Source organism: Vulpes lagopus, chromosome 1, assembly GCF_018345385.1.
Source record: "Vulpes lagopus strain Blue_001 chromosome 1, ASM1834538v1, whole genome shotgun sequence".
Taxonomy (NCBI): Eukaryota; Metazoa; Chordata; class Mammalia; order Carnivora; family Canidae; genus Vulpes; species Vulpes lagopus.
The window spans coordinates 159753411-159765477 of NC_054824.1; the positions used below are offsets into that span (position 1 = coordinate 159753411).

Sequence of the window (12067 nt, forward strand, 5' to 3'; positions counted from 1 at the left end):
ATGGTTTTCCATGCTCTTTCTTCTTGCACCTCACACTAAACATTTTGCATATACAGTTATTGAAATTAATTGTCAAGACCTCTTGAATTTCATTCATTTTTCATCTAATAAGCTTGCTTGGCAAAGAATTTTTTGTTTCCCTTTCCACCAGTACTTTTATTTATATTTTATATTGTCACACACCTGTCAGTACCTGAGGAGTAGTAGTACCTCCTTCTTCTGAAACAATCTCTTGTACTCTCTGTTTTAAAACCTCCAGTTTACTTAGAAACCCAAGAAGCTGTTTTGGTCCTACGTTTGTCTTCTCCTTTCTCGCTTTCTGTTTGATAATGGTGTGAGTTTCTCAAGATATTCGTTCCCTATAAAGAGGAACCTATCAGAGTTTAGTTGGAAAATAAAATGTATTTCTTCAACTCAGTGTTTTACACCTATTTAAACTATGTTAAGTGAGTATGTGCTCTTGGAGGAAAAAAATAAACAGGATGTATTTTGGAGATGTGATGGAACCTCTCAATACGTGGTTTATGATTTTTTAAAAAGAATGTTTATATTTATTTCCTAGATATCCCACAAATAAGTGGATTAAACTGGGTACTTTTCATGGTAGAGATGAGAGGAATGTCCAGAGTTTCCCTTTAGATGAACAGATGTATGCAAAATATGTGAAGGTAATGTTTATACATTCAGGACTATGTTTTATAATAAAAACATACCTATTATTCTTACATTTTTATGCCTCACCCCCCCCTTTTTTAGAAATCACAAAACTTGAGGAAATTAATGCAATATTCTTTTTGATAAAATGATTCTTACTTGCATTTATTATTTTATGAAACAAATATTAACACATTCCCTTTTGTATAACTGGTAGCTTAGGCCAATTTTTTGATATTTGCTGCTCTGATGAAATTGCAAATTGTATCTTCATATTTTTTGGGTCTTTATGTAAAATGTCATCTTCATAGTATCATGTGTCTCTATTGCAAAGCCCAAATCATTGTTAGTCATTGATTTTTTTAATTCAAGTCTGATTTTTTAATTAGAATCTGATTTTTAGATCATTTTAATTTTGATATCCAATTATTTGTCTTACAGCTTTTGCCTTTTCTATTTTGTATTCAAGTGAAATATTCTGTGTCCAAATACCAATTTCAGATAAACTTTTAAATGCTTGTATTCAAAAAAAAAAAAAATGCTTATATTCAGTATTCCTGCTACTTCCTCTACCAAAATTGAATTATCTACTGAAATACACTTACTACTCTTAAATTGGATTTTAAACAAAATACAGGAGTTTCCTACTCTTCTCCTCCCCTCTTTTTTTTTTCTCTCTAAAATAATAGCACACCTTGAAGTACCACTGTATTTATAATATGACCCTTTGGAATGATAGCAGCTCTAATTTCTGTCTTTTCTTCTTTAAATGTGAGAACTTACACTGCCTGATCGTCCTCTGGGATTTTATTGTCTGTGTCTTTTTTAAGCATATATTAAATTGGCTTCTATGAATGGGTAAACTTGTAGTATTCCTAGTCTCAATATAAAAATGCCAAATTATTTTTTTAAGATGCAGTTGATATTCTTAGTGGTTCAACAGTGTTCAGAAAAATGAAGGTATAATTTGTTTCTTTTAAACGGTTGTTTATGACCTTTTTATATAGCAGTGTCTACACTGTGATAAGGAAGAATTTTAAAAATTATGTGGCAGGTGATACAATTGTATTTAATTTTTACAGTTAAGGCAACCCACCTATTAATGTTCCAAGAATCATTCTTCGTACCATCTACTCTGTTAATAATGGCAGAACATTTTATTGGTTGTATAAAAAGTGCCATTCCCTACTTAGTCCTTTATATAGTAGGACATTATAGAGCATCTTGAGGATTATTTTTCTAAAAAATTATTTTTCATAGCATTAGTTCTAAAAGCAAAAAAACCCCATTTAATTCTAATTCTAATGTTGATAAATATGTAAGTTTGCCTGGGTTTTCCTTATCCCAAAATTAAACCCAGATGTATAGTCTACTTTTTAAAATAGTTTGTATCTTAAAAGTGGATTGATTATATATCTTTTCGTTCTGTAAGTTATATTTGAAATAACCTAGCATACGAAAAATTCATGCTTTCCTTAAAAAATGTGTATACAGTATACACAAGAATAAATATTATTTTATATAATGCTGATTAATCTTTTTATCACTATGTAAATGCTTGTGCATATCAACATGTATATCTATCCATAATACATATCTATAGTATTTGAATTAATATGACACAGATTGTTTCTAGATATTCTTTATTAGTTTTAGAATGCTTTTATTCCTGACAGATAAATAAAATAGCAGCAGTGAATTTTAGGTTATTCAACTTAACCTTAAAGTTAATTTATTATTTCATTATAGTTAGATTATATTTTCTAGCCATGATGGTAAAAATTTTAATTATTGGCTTGATTCTGCAAAGAAATAAGAGTACTACAATGTTATCCATCACACAGTATATGGCTTTCTAAACTTTAATTATACAATATAATTTACAAATATTAAATGTTGCTTATGGCATGTTATCCAGACTTTGGAACTGATTTCTTTTTCTTTTCCTTTCTCTTGCTTCAGATGTTCATCAAGTACCTAAAGGTTAGCAACCTTCTCTTTTGCAATATTGAATACAGGGCATGGCATATTACTGCATGGCAAAAAAGCAAAACTTATAATTATTGACTTTTGGGGAAATGAAGACTTTATTTTTAGAAATTTGATGAAAGAAACTGAATATATTGTTAGATAATCTCACGTGCACTGTGCTTTTATTCTTTAGGTAGAGTTGGTATCACATTTTGGATCAGAGCACTTTTGCCCATTAAGCCTTATAAGGTAATACAGAACATTTATCCAGTGACTTATTTAAAAAAAAAAAAAAAAAAAAAGATACACAAAAGTCCCAGTATATTTAAAGTGAGGAAATGATTTTCTGTTATGTGAAGTTAATATTATAGAAATAGAAGCTGTTAAAACCTTGTTCTTGAATCCATTTTAGAAAAATGTAAGAATTTGCTTTAAGAAAAAAATAACCATTATATGTATCTGGTTTAGTTTGCTTGCTGTTTTGCTATGATAATAATATATGGAAAATTCTTAGACTAATATTAAAACTGGCCATCATATTTTTAAATGCCTTAAATAGATTAAAATTTTAATGGAAACAGTGGGTGGGTGACTACAGTGTAAGAAACGGTCATTGTTTTGGAGTCCAGAAGCTAATGGCTCTCAAAAAAATAACCAAAGTTAATGTATTTGGTCATTTATTATGAAGAGATGAGTCTTAACAACTCTGTTTTGTTTTAAAGTCTTTAATGAAATTGTTGTTAATAGGGTATTTGGCACTAGCATGGTTGAAGAATATGAAGAGATTGCTGATTCCCAGTATCAGTCAGAACGTCAAGAATTATTTGATGAGGACTATGGTAAGTGACTTTAAGAGAAATGACTATTATATGTATTTTTTTGTTTTTTAAAGTCTAATATTAGTCTGTAGGGGTAGGAGAAGGTTTTATGTCACCCTCAATTACTACTCTATCAATTCTCATTTTAAGAGATTTTAAATCATAGCCTGAAAAATTGAATTTTTCCCTTCCTTAATTTTCCTATAAGTGAAATGAAAACATTTACTAGGGGTTGGCAAAGTACATGGAAAGCTTAATAAAGTCTTAATAAATGTGATTAAAATTTTGGTAAGCAGTGGAATTATTTTCCTTGGTTTACAATATCTGTTTGACAAATGGTTTCTGAATCTTATTTTCGATTTGTGAACATATTTTAGATGTATAGTGAATATTTATTATAAAATATGCTTTAAATAGCTGACTTTGACAGGACATAATTTGAGGTTTTAAACATATTATTGGAGCTAGTTCTTAGTGTAATTACCTTCATTTTCTCTTTAAATAGATTATCCACTGGATTATAATACTGGAGAGGATAAATCCTCAAAAAATCTTCTTGGTTCTGCTACAAGTGAGTATTTGGGGATTTTCCTAGACACGATTAAAGTATTTCCCAACTTTTTTTTCCCTGACATATGTGGATATTTTGTTGTGGTATATAGTTTAGGAAGCTCCTACTCCCAGTATTGAACTTAAGTTGAAATCAAAGATAGTGGCTTTGAAATGTATTTCCATAGGAATAAGACTAGAAAGATTAGATGAAAAGAAGAGAGGAAAAAGTGCAAGCACAAGTTTGTTCTTCTACCCTAAGTGCTTATATTTTTAAGCAAATTCCTTGGAAGAATGGGTTATTAATTTACTTGGGAAAAGAATTATCAAAGAGGTTCTAAACCATATCAATAGAAGTATCTGGGTAGTCCTACTGGATGGGAAAGGAATTCGAATGGTAGTTCAGAGGTAGTATGCATCAGTGAAATCCCAGCAAACAATGATTCGTTGATCTATGAATGTAGTTAGTTTTATTTAATTACAGACTATAAAGCTGTTATCCATAATAATAATGATTCTCAAGCAATAACAGTAATAGTAATAATAGTATGTTCTTTGTAAACTAAAGAAATAATGACTAAGATACTAGTAGTTTATTTTTTGTCATGCCAGCCTGTTATCTAAACCTAGTGGTAGGCTGGCTTAAGGATACTCTTGGAAAGACCAACTGACACTTTATTTTACTGTTATAATTCAGGTAGGTATATTTTAATGGTTGTTATTTTTGGTTATTACTAAAGAATATAAAATCGTGAAAGGAGTTTTATTTTTAATTGGAGATTAACAGGTGAATATAATAAAAGTAAAGCTTAGTAAAATCAATGGCTAATTTCTTGTGATTTTCCTTTGTTGCTTCTCGTGAGTTGAGTTGCTTGAATCTCAATCTCCTGGTATAAATTGTTTTTATACCTTTTTAGGATACTCAGCCAGTAGTATATCTACTTTGGTAGTATTTAGTATAGTATAGGTGCAATATATGGAGCTGGGAGTTGTTTCTGGTTTTTTTTTTTTTTCTTTTCTTTTTTCTGTTCCCCTTTTCCCCTTCTGCTCTCCATAGAAAAATGTAGCCTTTGGTGGACTTTTTAAAGCATAGGAATGATAAAAATTCCTGTATAAGAGGAACCCTTTTATGTAATATTTAACTTTGTTGGATATTAGCTCAATATACTTTGTTTCATTCTATTGCTGGTCAACTGACTTTCTATTTATTAGTGACTACTTTTAAGTAGCATTCTTAGCTATCTAGTTCATGATAGTATTATTGATGATAGTATTAATTAGTTTTACTTAAGTAATTAGTATTGATGATAGTATTAAAAATAGGTGGTTCATTCACTGCTATGGGATAGAATCTTTTAGGAGTGAAAACCTGATTCTGTTTTATCTCTCTGGATGTTAATATTATTGTTCATGTCCTTAAATCTGTATTAAAAATTCTGTGGTACATAGTAATCATCATAGCTCAATGATGTTGTATTAGCTATCTGGAAGCATTCTTATTTTATGGAATCAAAACATAGCCCCAAACTGAAAGATCTCTAGCTTCTGATAGTTACTTGGAGAGGAAGGGGAACCTTAGGGAAGTAATAGCTTACCATAGTTTTAGATAAAGGAAAATCCTGTTGATATTCTTGATTTCTTTTTCTATATTCTTAAGGGATTAACTCCTAAACAAGACCCAGTTTATATCTCAATGGAGGACATTTCTCTATTTGTAATCACTTCTCTGACCAAGGTATTATTTGATTTAATGAGATAAAGAATCTTCTTTATATCCAACTTTTGGGATCCTTTTCCTCAAAAATGTGTTTCTTGGTAACATTTTTTCTTTTTGTGGATCTCTGAAAAGGTAGTCTATTTACCTTTCATTGTTCTAATACTGAAAGAATTTGTTTAGTGAGAGGAAGGGAGGGGTGGGAGGGTGTCAGCAAAGCCTAAACATAGAAAATTTGGTTTAAAAAGACCCCCATCTCTTGAAGTTTCAGAAAAAAGGCAATCGTAGCTGGTAGTGATAAGACTTTGGTGTCATAAAGGCTATAGACATGACCTAGCACAGCTATCTTCTACACTTATTCTTCTAGTTTTCTGTGAAGAGTGGGACTGTTTCTGAGCCTGGCTTTGCTACCACCTGGTGGTATAACATTTAAGGAGTAAATAACAGAGTAGAATCAGGCCAAAGAGGTAATCTCTGGCATTGAAATAACTGAATTTGACTAGCATCATCATACTATGAATTAGCTTGAAATTGGCCAATTTTGAAACTGATTAACTTTTAAAATTTACATAGTGGCTCCAAAACAGAATTCTGTGGCTTTAATCTTTTTTTTTTTTTTTTTTTAAGCAGGGGCAGAGGGAGAGGGAGAATCTTAAGCAGACTCCATGACCAGCACAGAGCCCAACAAGGGGCTGGATCTCACAACGCTGAGATCATAACCTGAGCCAGAATCAGGGGTTGGACACTTAACTGACTGAGCCATCCAGGCACTCCTCCCCTCCTTTTTCCTGTGGCTTTAATCTTAATGGAAACTCCTTTTTTTCCTACTGGTTTTGAGCAGTTAGTAGTTACAGGAAATAGATGTCACCAGAGTACATTGCTTGCTTCTATTGGCACTTGGTTTTCAGAGATATACATACTATATATTTGGACATTCTTGACATTATATAATTTTCTTAACTACCATACTAAAAAGGGAGAAACTATTATGTTAGAAAAAGCAGCATTCTTGACTTTGTGTATATGCTAGTTATGGCAGCTCTTCTGCTTGATTCTTTTATTTACATTCTTTAACCAAAACATTTAACTATTGTACATCAACAAAAATTCTTCATATCACTCTGCTTTCCTTGTGCTTTGTCATGTGGATTTTCCAAACCACTTTCTACTTTTAATATTCTTGCAGGTCTGCCTTTACTCCTAAATATGGTCTGCATTTTTTTTAGACTCGCTTAAAGGCCAGGTTTCTGTGTATATGTTTAAGACAAAATAGTTTTTGTGTTCTTTTATATCAAAGTATTTTTTTATGAATGTATGTATTTTAAAGACCTAGAAGGAGAAATGAGAATGAAGGTGGGCATGCAGCAGAGGGATCTAAATACACATGGGAGGAAATCATTTTTTTGTTGCTTTGTCCTGTTATGTTGTAGCATAAGTAGTTTGTTTTCCTTATCAAAGAGTCATAGTGTACTGGAGACCGAGTATAACGTGTTGATGGTCCTTGGGGAGAATTCATTCCTAAAAGAATGAGATTGGATGAATAGTGCCCTGCTCTAAGATAAAGGAGTTGGCTAATCTGGGAGAAATTAAGGACAGATACCTAGTTTGGTGCTATGTTGCAAATTATTACCTTAGCCTATTCAGACAGCTTTTTAGTGGCCACATTATGATTTTGACAAGGTATCATGTGTTTGGATGCAAATTGGGAATGGTCAGAATAGAATATTCACAAAGCTGCTTTCACTCAAAAGACAAAATGAGACTACATTTGGCAGTGTTCTGTGAACAGAGCAAAATTATTTTTTAGATGGGCCGAGAATGTAGAAATTTGCCAAATTTTGCTTTTGTTACCAAGTATCCCCCTGAAATTATGATAATTAGTATTTTTCAATGATGGATGATGTTAATCTTCTTTAGGTTAAAAAATAAGACTTTAAAGCTGTTTTCTTTACAGAATTGATAGATGTGTTCTTCTTGAATTCTTTAGCAGTAAATGCCCCAAAATTTGAATGTCAAAAAATTTATTATCTGAGGTAAGATTGCCCTTTGAAGTACAAAGGACTTTTGAGTATAGATTTGATTCCAGAATTTGGATTCTGTGAAGTAGTCAGCTTTGACTGAACTTTAGCTTGCAGGCTAAGTAGAAGATCATATATTATTGTAATATTGGTTGACATTAAAAGTGGATTTATGAGGAAATAAAAGTGTTTCCATTGCTACTTTATCTTGGTTTGTGAGAAAAAAAGGTGTTTCCGTTCCTGTTTTTTTTAAGTTTTTATTTAAATTCCAGGTAAGATACAGGGTGATAATAGTTTCAGATGTACAAGATAGTAATTGAACACTTTCATATAAAATCTGGTGCTCATCACAGCAAGTGCACTTCTTAATCTCCATCACCTATTTTACCTTTTCCCTCCACTCTGGTAGCCATCAGTCGTTCTCCATAATTAAGTCTGGTGGTTTGCCTACTTTTCTCTTTTTTTCCCCCCTTTGCTCATTTGTTTTGTTTCTTAAATTCCACATAGGAATGAGGTCATATAATATATCTTTCTCTGACTGACTTATTTCACTTAGCATTACAATATCCATGTCATTGTGATTGGCAAGATTTCATTTTTTATGGCTGAGTAATATTCCACTGTGTGTGTGTGTGTGTGTGTGTGTATATATATATATATATCTCTTTCTTATCCATTCATCAGTTCATGGACACTTGGGCTGTTTTCATAATTTGGCTATTGTAGATAATGCTGCTATAAAAACATCAGGATGTGTGTATCCCCTTGGTGTAGTGTTTTTGTATTTTGGGGATAAATACTCAGTAGTGTGGATACTGGATCATGGGATAGTGCTATTTTTAACTTTTTGAGGAACCTTTGTACTGTTTTCCAAAGTAGCTGCACCAATTTGCATTCCCACCAACAGTTCAAGAGGGTTCCCCTTTCTCCACATCCTCTTGAAGTCTGTTGTTTTTTGTATTGTTGATTTTAGCCATTCTGGCAGGTGTGAGGTGATATCTCATTGTAGTTTTGATTTGTATTCCCTCATAATCAGTGATGTTGAACATCTTTTCATGTGTCTCTTGGCCATCTGTATGTTTTCTTTGGAAAAAGGCCTATTTCAGATCCTCTGCCAGTGTTTTAATTGGATTTTTAATTTTTTGCCATTGAGTGGTATAAGTTCTTAATGTATTTTGGATATTAACCCCTAACCAGATATCTGATTTGCAATTTTTTTCTACTGTTGCAAAATTGGCTGACATTAAAAGTGTCGTTTATGAAGAAATAACAGAATTTTCATTGCTGCTTTACCTTGGTTTGTGAGGAAATAGTGTGTTTCCATTCCTGTTTTTATCTCATGTGTTAGCTTAAGAATCAACACTGCTTCTTTGTTTTCTAGTTTGTCTGGTCAAAGGAAGGGCAAAGATTGATGTAAAATCCTAGACATATACAAACAAGTACAAAGCTTTTGTGTGTTATACCAATGATTGGAACAAAGTACCATTCCTGTACTTTGTAAAGATTTAAATTTATGACTACCAGTTATCATTTTAAACTAAAATTTCTTACTGCTTTCTCTTACCATAAAACATATATCTACAGGACTAGCTCCAGGTGACAGTGCTTGGCTTCTTCTCAATTTTCTAGATAGGGTGTTAGTTTTCCTCCCTTTGAGCCTTTCCTACTTTTCACATCTATGATTTTCACTGAAAGTGATGAAAACCATACTATGGATCTCTTAGGAAAGGAAACCAAACTGATGAGGCTTAAATAAGTAGCCCTTGCCAGATACTAATATTTTAATAGGATAAATATCTGATAACAGGTGAATTAACTTCTAGTAGAATTTTAGAGATTAGATTGGAGATGGAAATTAACTTCTGTTAAAATTACATTATAGAAGGAAACCACCTGTTCTTAGCACCAGCTTTCCGTGGAGTTAGGTATTTTGTGGTACCATGTATCATAATCAGATTTATTCAGATCTTTGGCTATTTATTCAGATATTAAGGGTTTCACTTTATTCATCATTCAAAAACCCTCTTTAGAAAGAAAGATAGAATTCCTGGGTATACAGATTGCTTTACCTACAACACTGAGAGTTTTATGACATTGACTTAATCTGCCCATGTCCATACCCACCCAATTCACCAAAGAGTCTGTTTAATGTATTATCCATTAAACATCATTAAAAATTATCAAAGAAATCTGATTCTATGCAGTATCAACTTGGGATTTAACTATATTATCAACAGATAATATATGTTCCTAGTTGAAAATAAAATTTTTCTGCTCTTCTTTGGATAATAATCTTCCCGTTTTGTTTATACATATAAAAATTGCCTGTTCTTCATGCTTTTGTTTTGTTTTGTTTTAAACTGTAGAAACTTTTTAAAGAAAGACAAGCTTTTCTGTAAAATACTAATTTTGATTGTCACATTTTTCTCTCTCTGCCCCAACATAGGCTATATGTTGAATTTTACTTGAATTTTGTAATATGCTGAAATTAGTGTTTTGGCAAAAGGTTTGGGAAGCTTTACCAAAAAAGTATAATTAAGTTTTAAATTCCTTCTGAACGTAAAAATTCAGATTTATGTTTTATACTTTTTGGCTGAAATTGGTGTCCTAGATTGGACTTACATAGTAAGATGAAGAAGAAAAGGTAATTAGTCCAAAAAGATGCAAAAAGACCATTATAAATGGTTTTTTGACTATCTGATATTAAGCTATATAAGAATTTTTAGGTGTATTAGTATTTTTTTCTGATTGAATTTTGTTTTAGATGCCATTCTAAATATGGTGAATATTGCCGCTAATATTCTGGGAGCAAAAACTGAAGACCTGACAGAAGGTACCTAATCATTTTATGGGTCTTTGAAATATCTGATACTCCAGGGGTCATTCTAGTTAGGAAAATTAATTAATAAGCCAAGCAATTTGATTTTTCATTTAGAAATATAGAAATGATACAAAAGGACTTACCAATCTTCTGTTACCCATTGTTTATTTGAATTTCACAAGTTCTCTCTTATAATAGGATCCTGTCTATATAAAATTCATGAAGTTGTTTTTTGACTCTTCCTGTTGTAGAAGTAATAATTCTATCCCTTATCTCTTTGATGCTCTAAGGATACTATATGCATGATTTTATTTATCAAATAATTACTCAATTTAGAAAGTGATTTTTTTCCCCCTACAGAATGCCAAATAAAAGTATTAATAGCAAGGAGAAACCATCTTGCCTTTTTCATTATTAAAAAATACTTAGAAATTTCAAGCGCAAACTTAAAATGACCCCATACATTTCTTCTCATTCTCTTTAGTTACTCCTTTAGATGTCTAGAAGGCATGCTAATCATGTACGATTACAGAAAATTTATAGTCATTTGACTTGCTTTATCTGAGAAGTTGAGAAAGAATATGCATTATTTGTAGTTCTGACTTTGTATGATCATTTCTTGCTAAAAGAACTTTGTTGGAAGAAAATAAAGTCTTCAGTAGCAAACCTGTTTTACTTTTTCTCCCCCAGAAACTAAAGTTCTTTATTTGTTATAGTGAAATATCTTCATGGTATAGCTTTTTAAAATTAAACTCAACATGGGTATCTTTCTTAAAATAGGAAATAAAAGTATATCTGAGAATGCCACTGCCACAGCTGCACCTAAAATGCCTGACTTAGCTCCTGTTTCAACTCCTGTTCCATCACCTGAGTAAGTTATATTGTGATATTAGAGTTCTGTTAAAATGGAGAGCTAAGTGTACTAGTACATAGAAAGGTACTTGAGATTTGTGTGTGAAATGATTATAGAACGCTCTGAATCATAAGGCACGCATTCCACAGCCACTTAAAATATCTCCGAATTGCTTTTTGGCACCAGGAATGCACTTCACTCCAGACCAGATATCTGTTGTTTTGATATTATATATTACCTTTATTATTCACAACACTGAATCTTTTTCTTATTGCAAATAATTGGCCTAATTCTGCAGGAATAGGTTTGAGGACAAATTTTAAAAGCTTGCTTTCATTAAGTTAAAATTTAAAAGCATTGATAATACTTGTGCTGTGCCTCAAAAGCTAAAAAGGGTGCCTGAAATACCTAGAGTAGTGATTCTTAAATTATGTGTTTGTCTCTCAGCAAACTCTTACTCTGTTCAGTTTCTTAAACTGAATTAGATTGAGGTCTTTTCCCAGGTTGCAGTGGGCAACTATGGGCAGAAATGCCTGTCATATAGCTAACGTAAAACACCCTCATTTTTTTTTAGTCTTCCTACCAGAGATGATTAAGGTTTTTTGACACCTCTACCCCTTATCTATAACAGATAAGCACATAGACTGGATAATTGGGTATAGTTACTGT

The 12067-nt window shown here is 31.8% G+C and overlaps 1 protein-coding gene across 1 annotated transcript in view; it reads left to right on the forward strand.

Annotated features, from left to right (window-relative positions):
• SUCO (SUN domain containing ossification factor) overlaps positions 1-12067 on the forward strand; it is a 125386-nt gene that overhangs the window by 94635 nt on the left and 18684 nt on the right. Inside the window, exons 16-22 of the mRNA XM_041749647.1 lie at positions 563-668; positions 2617-2637; positions 2819-2874; positions 3373-3464; positions 3949-4014; positions 10489-10557; positions 11326-11416. Coding sequence (XP_041605581.1) covers positions 563-668; positions 2617-2637; positions 2819-2874; positions 3373-3464; positions 3949-4014; positions 10489-10557; positions 11326-11416 — 501 coding nt within the window. The remainder of the gene's footprint in view (positions 1-562; positions 669-2616; positions 2638-2818; positions 2875-3372; positions 3465-3948; positions 4015-10488; positions 10558-11325; positions 11417-12067) is intronic.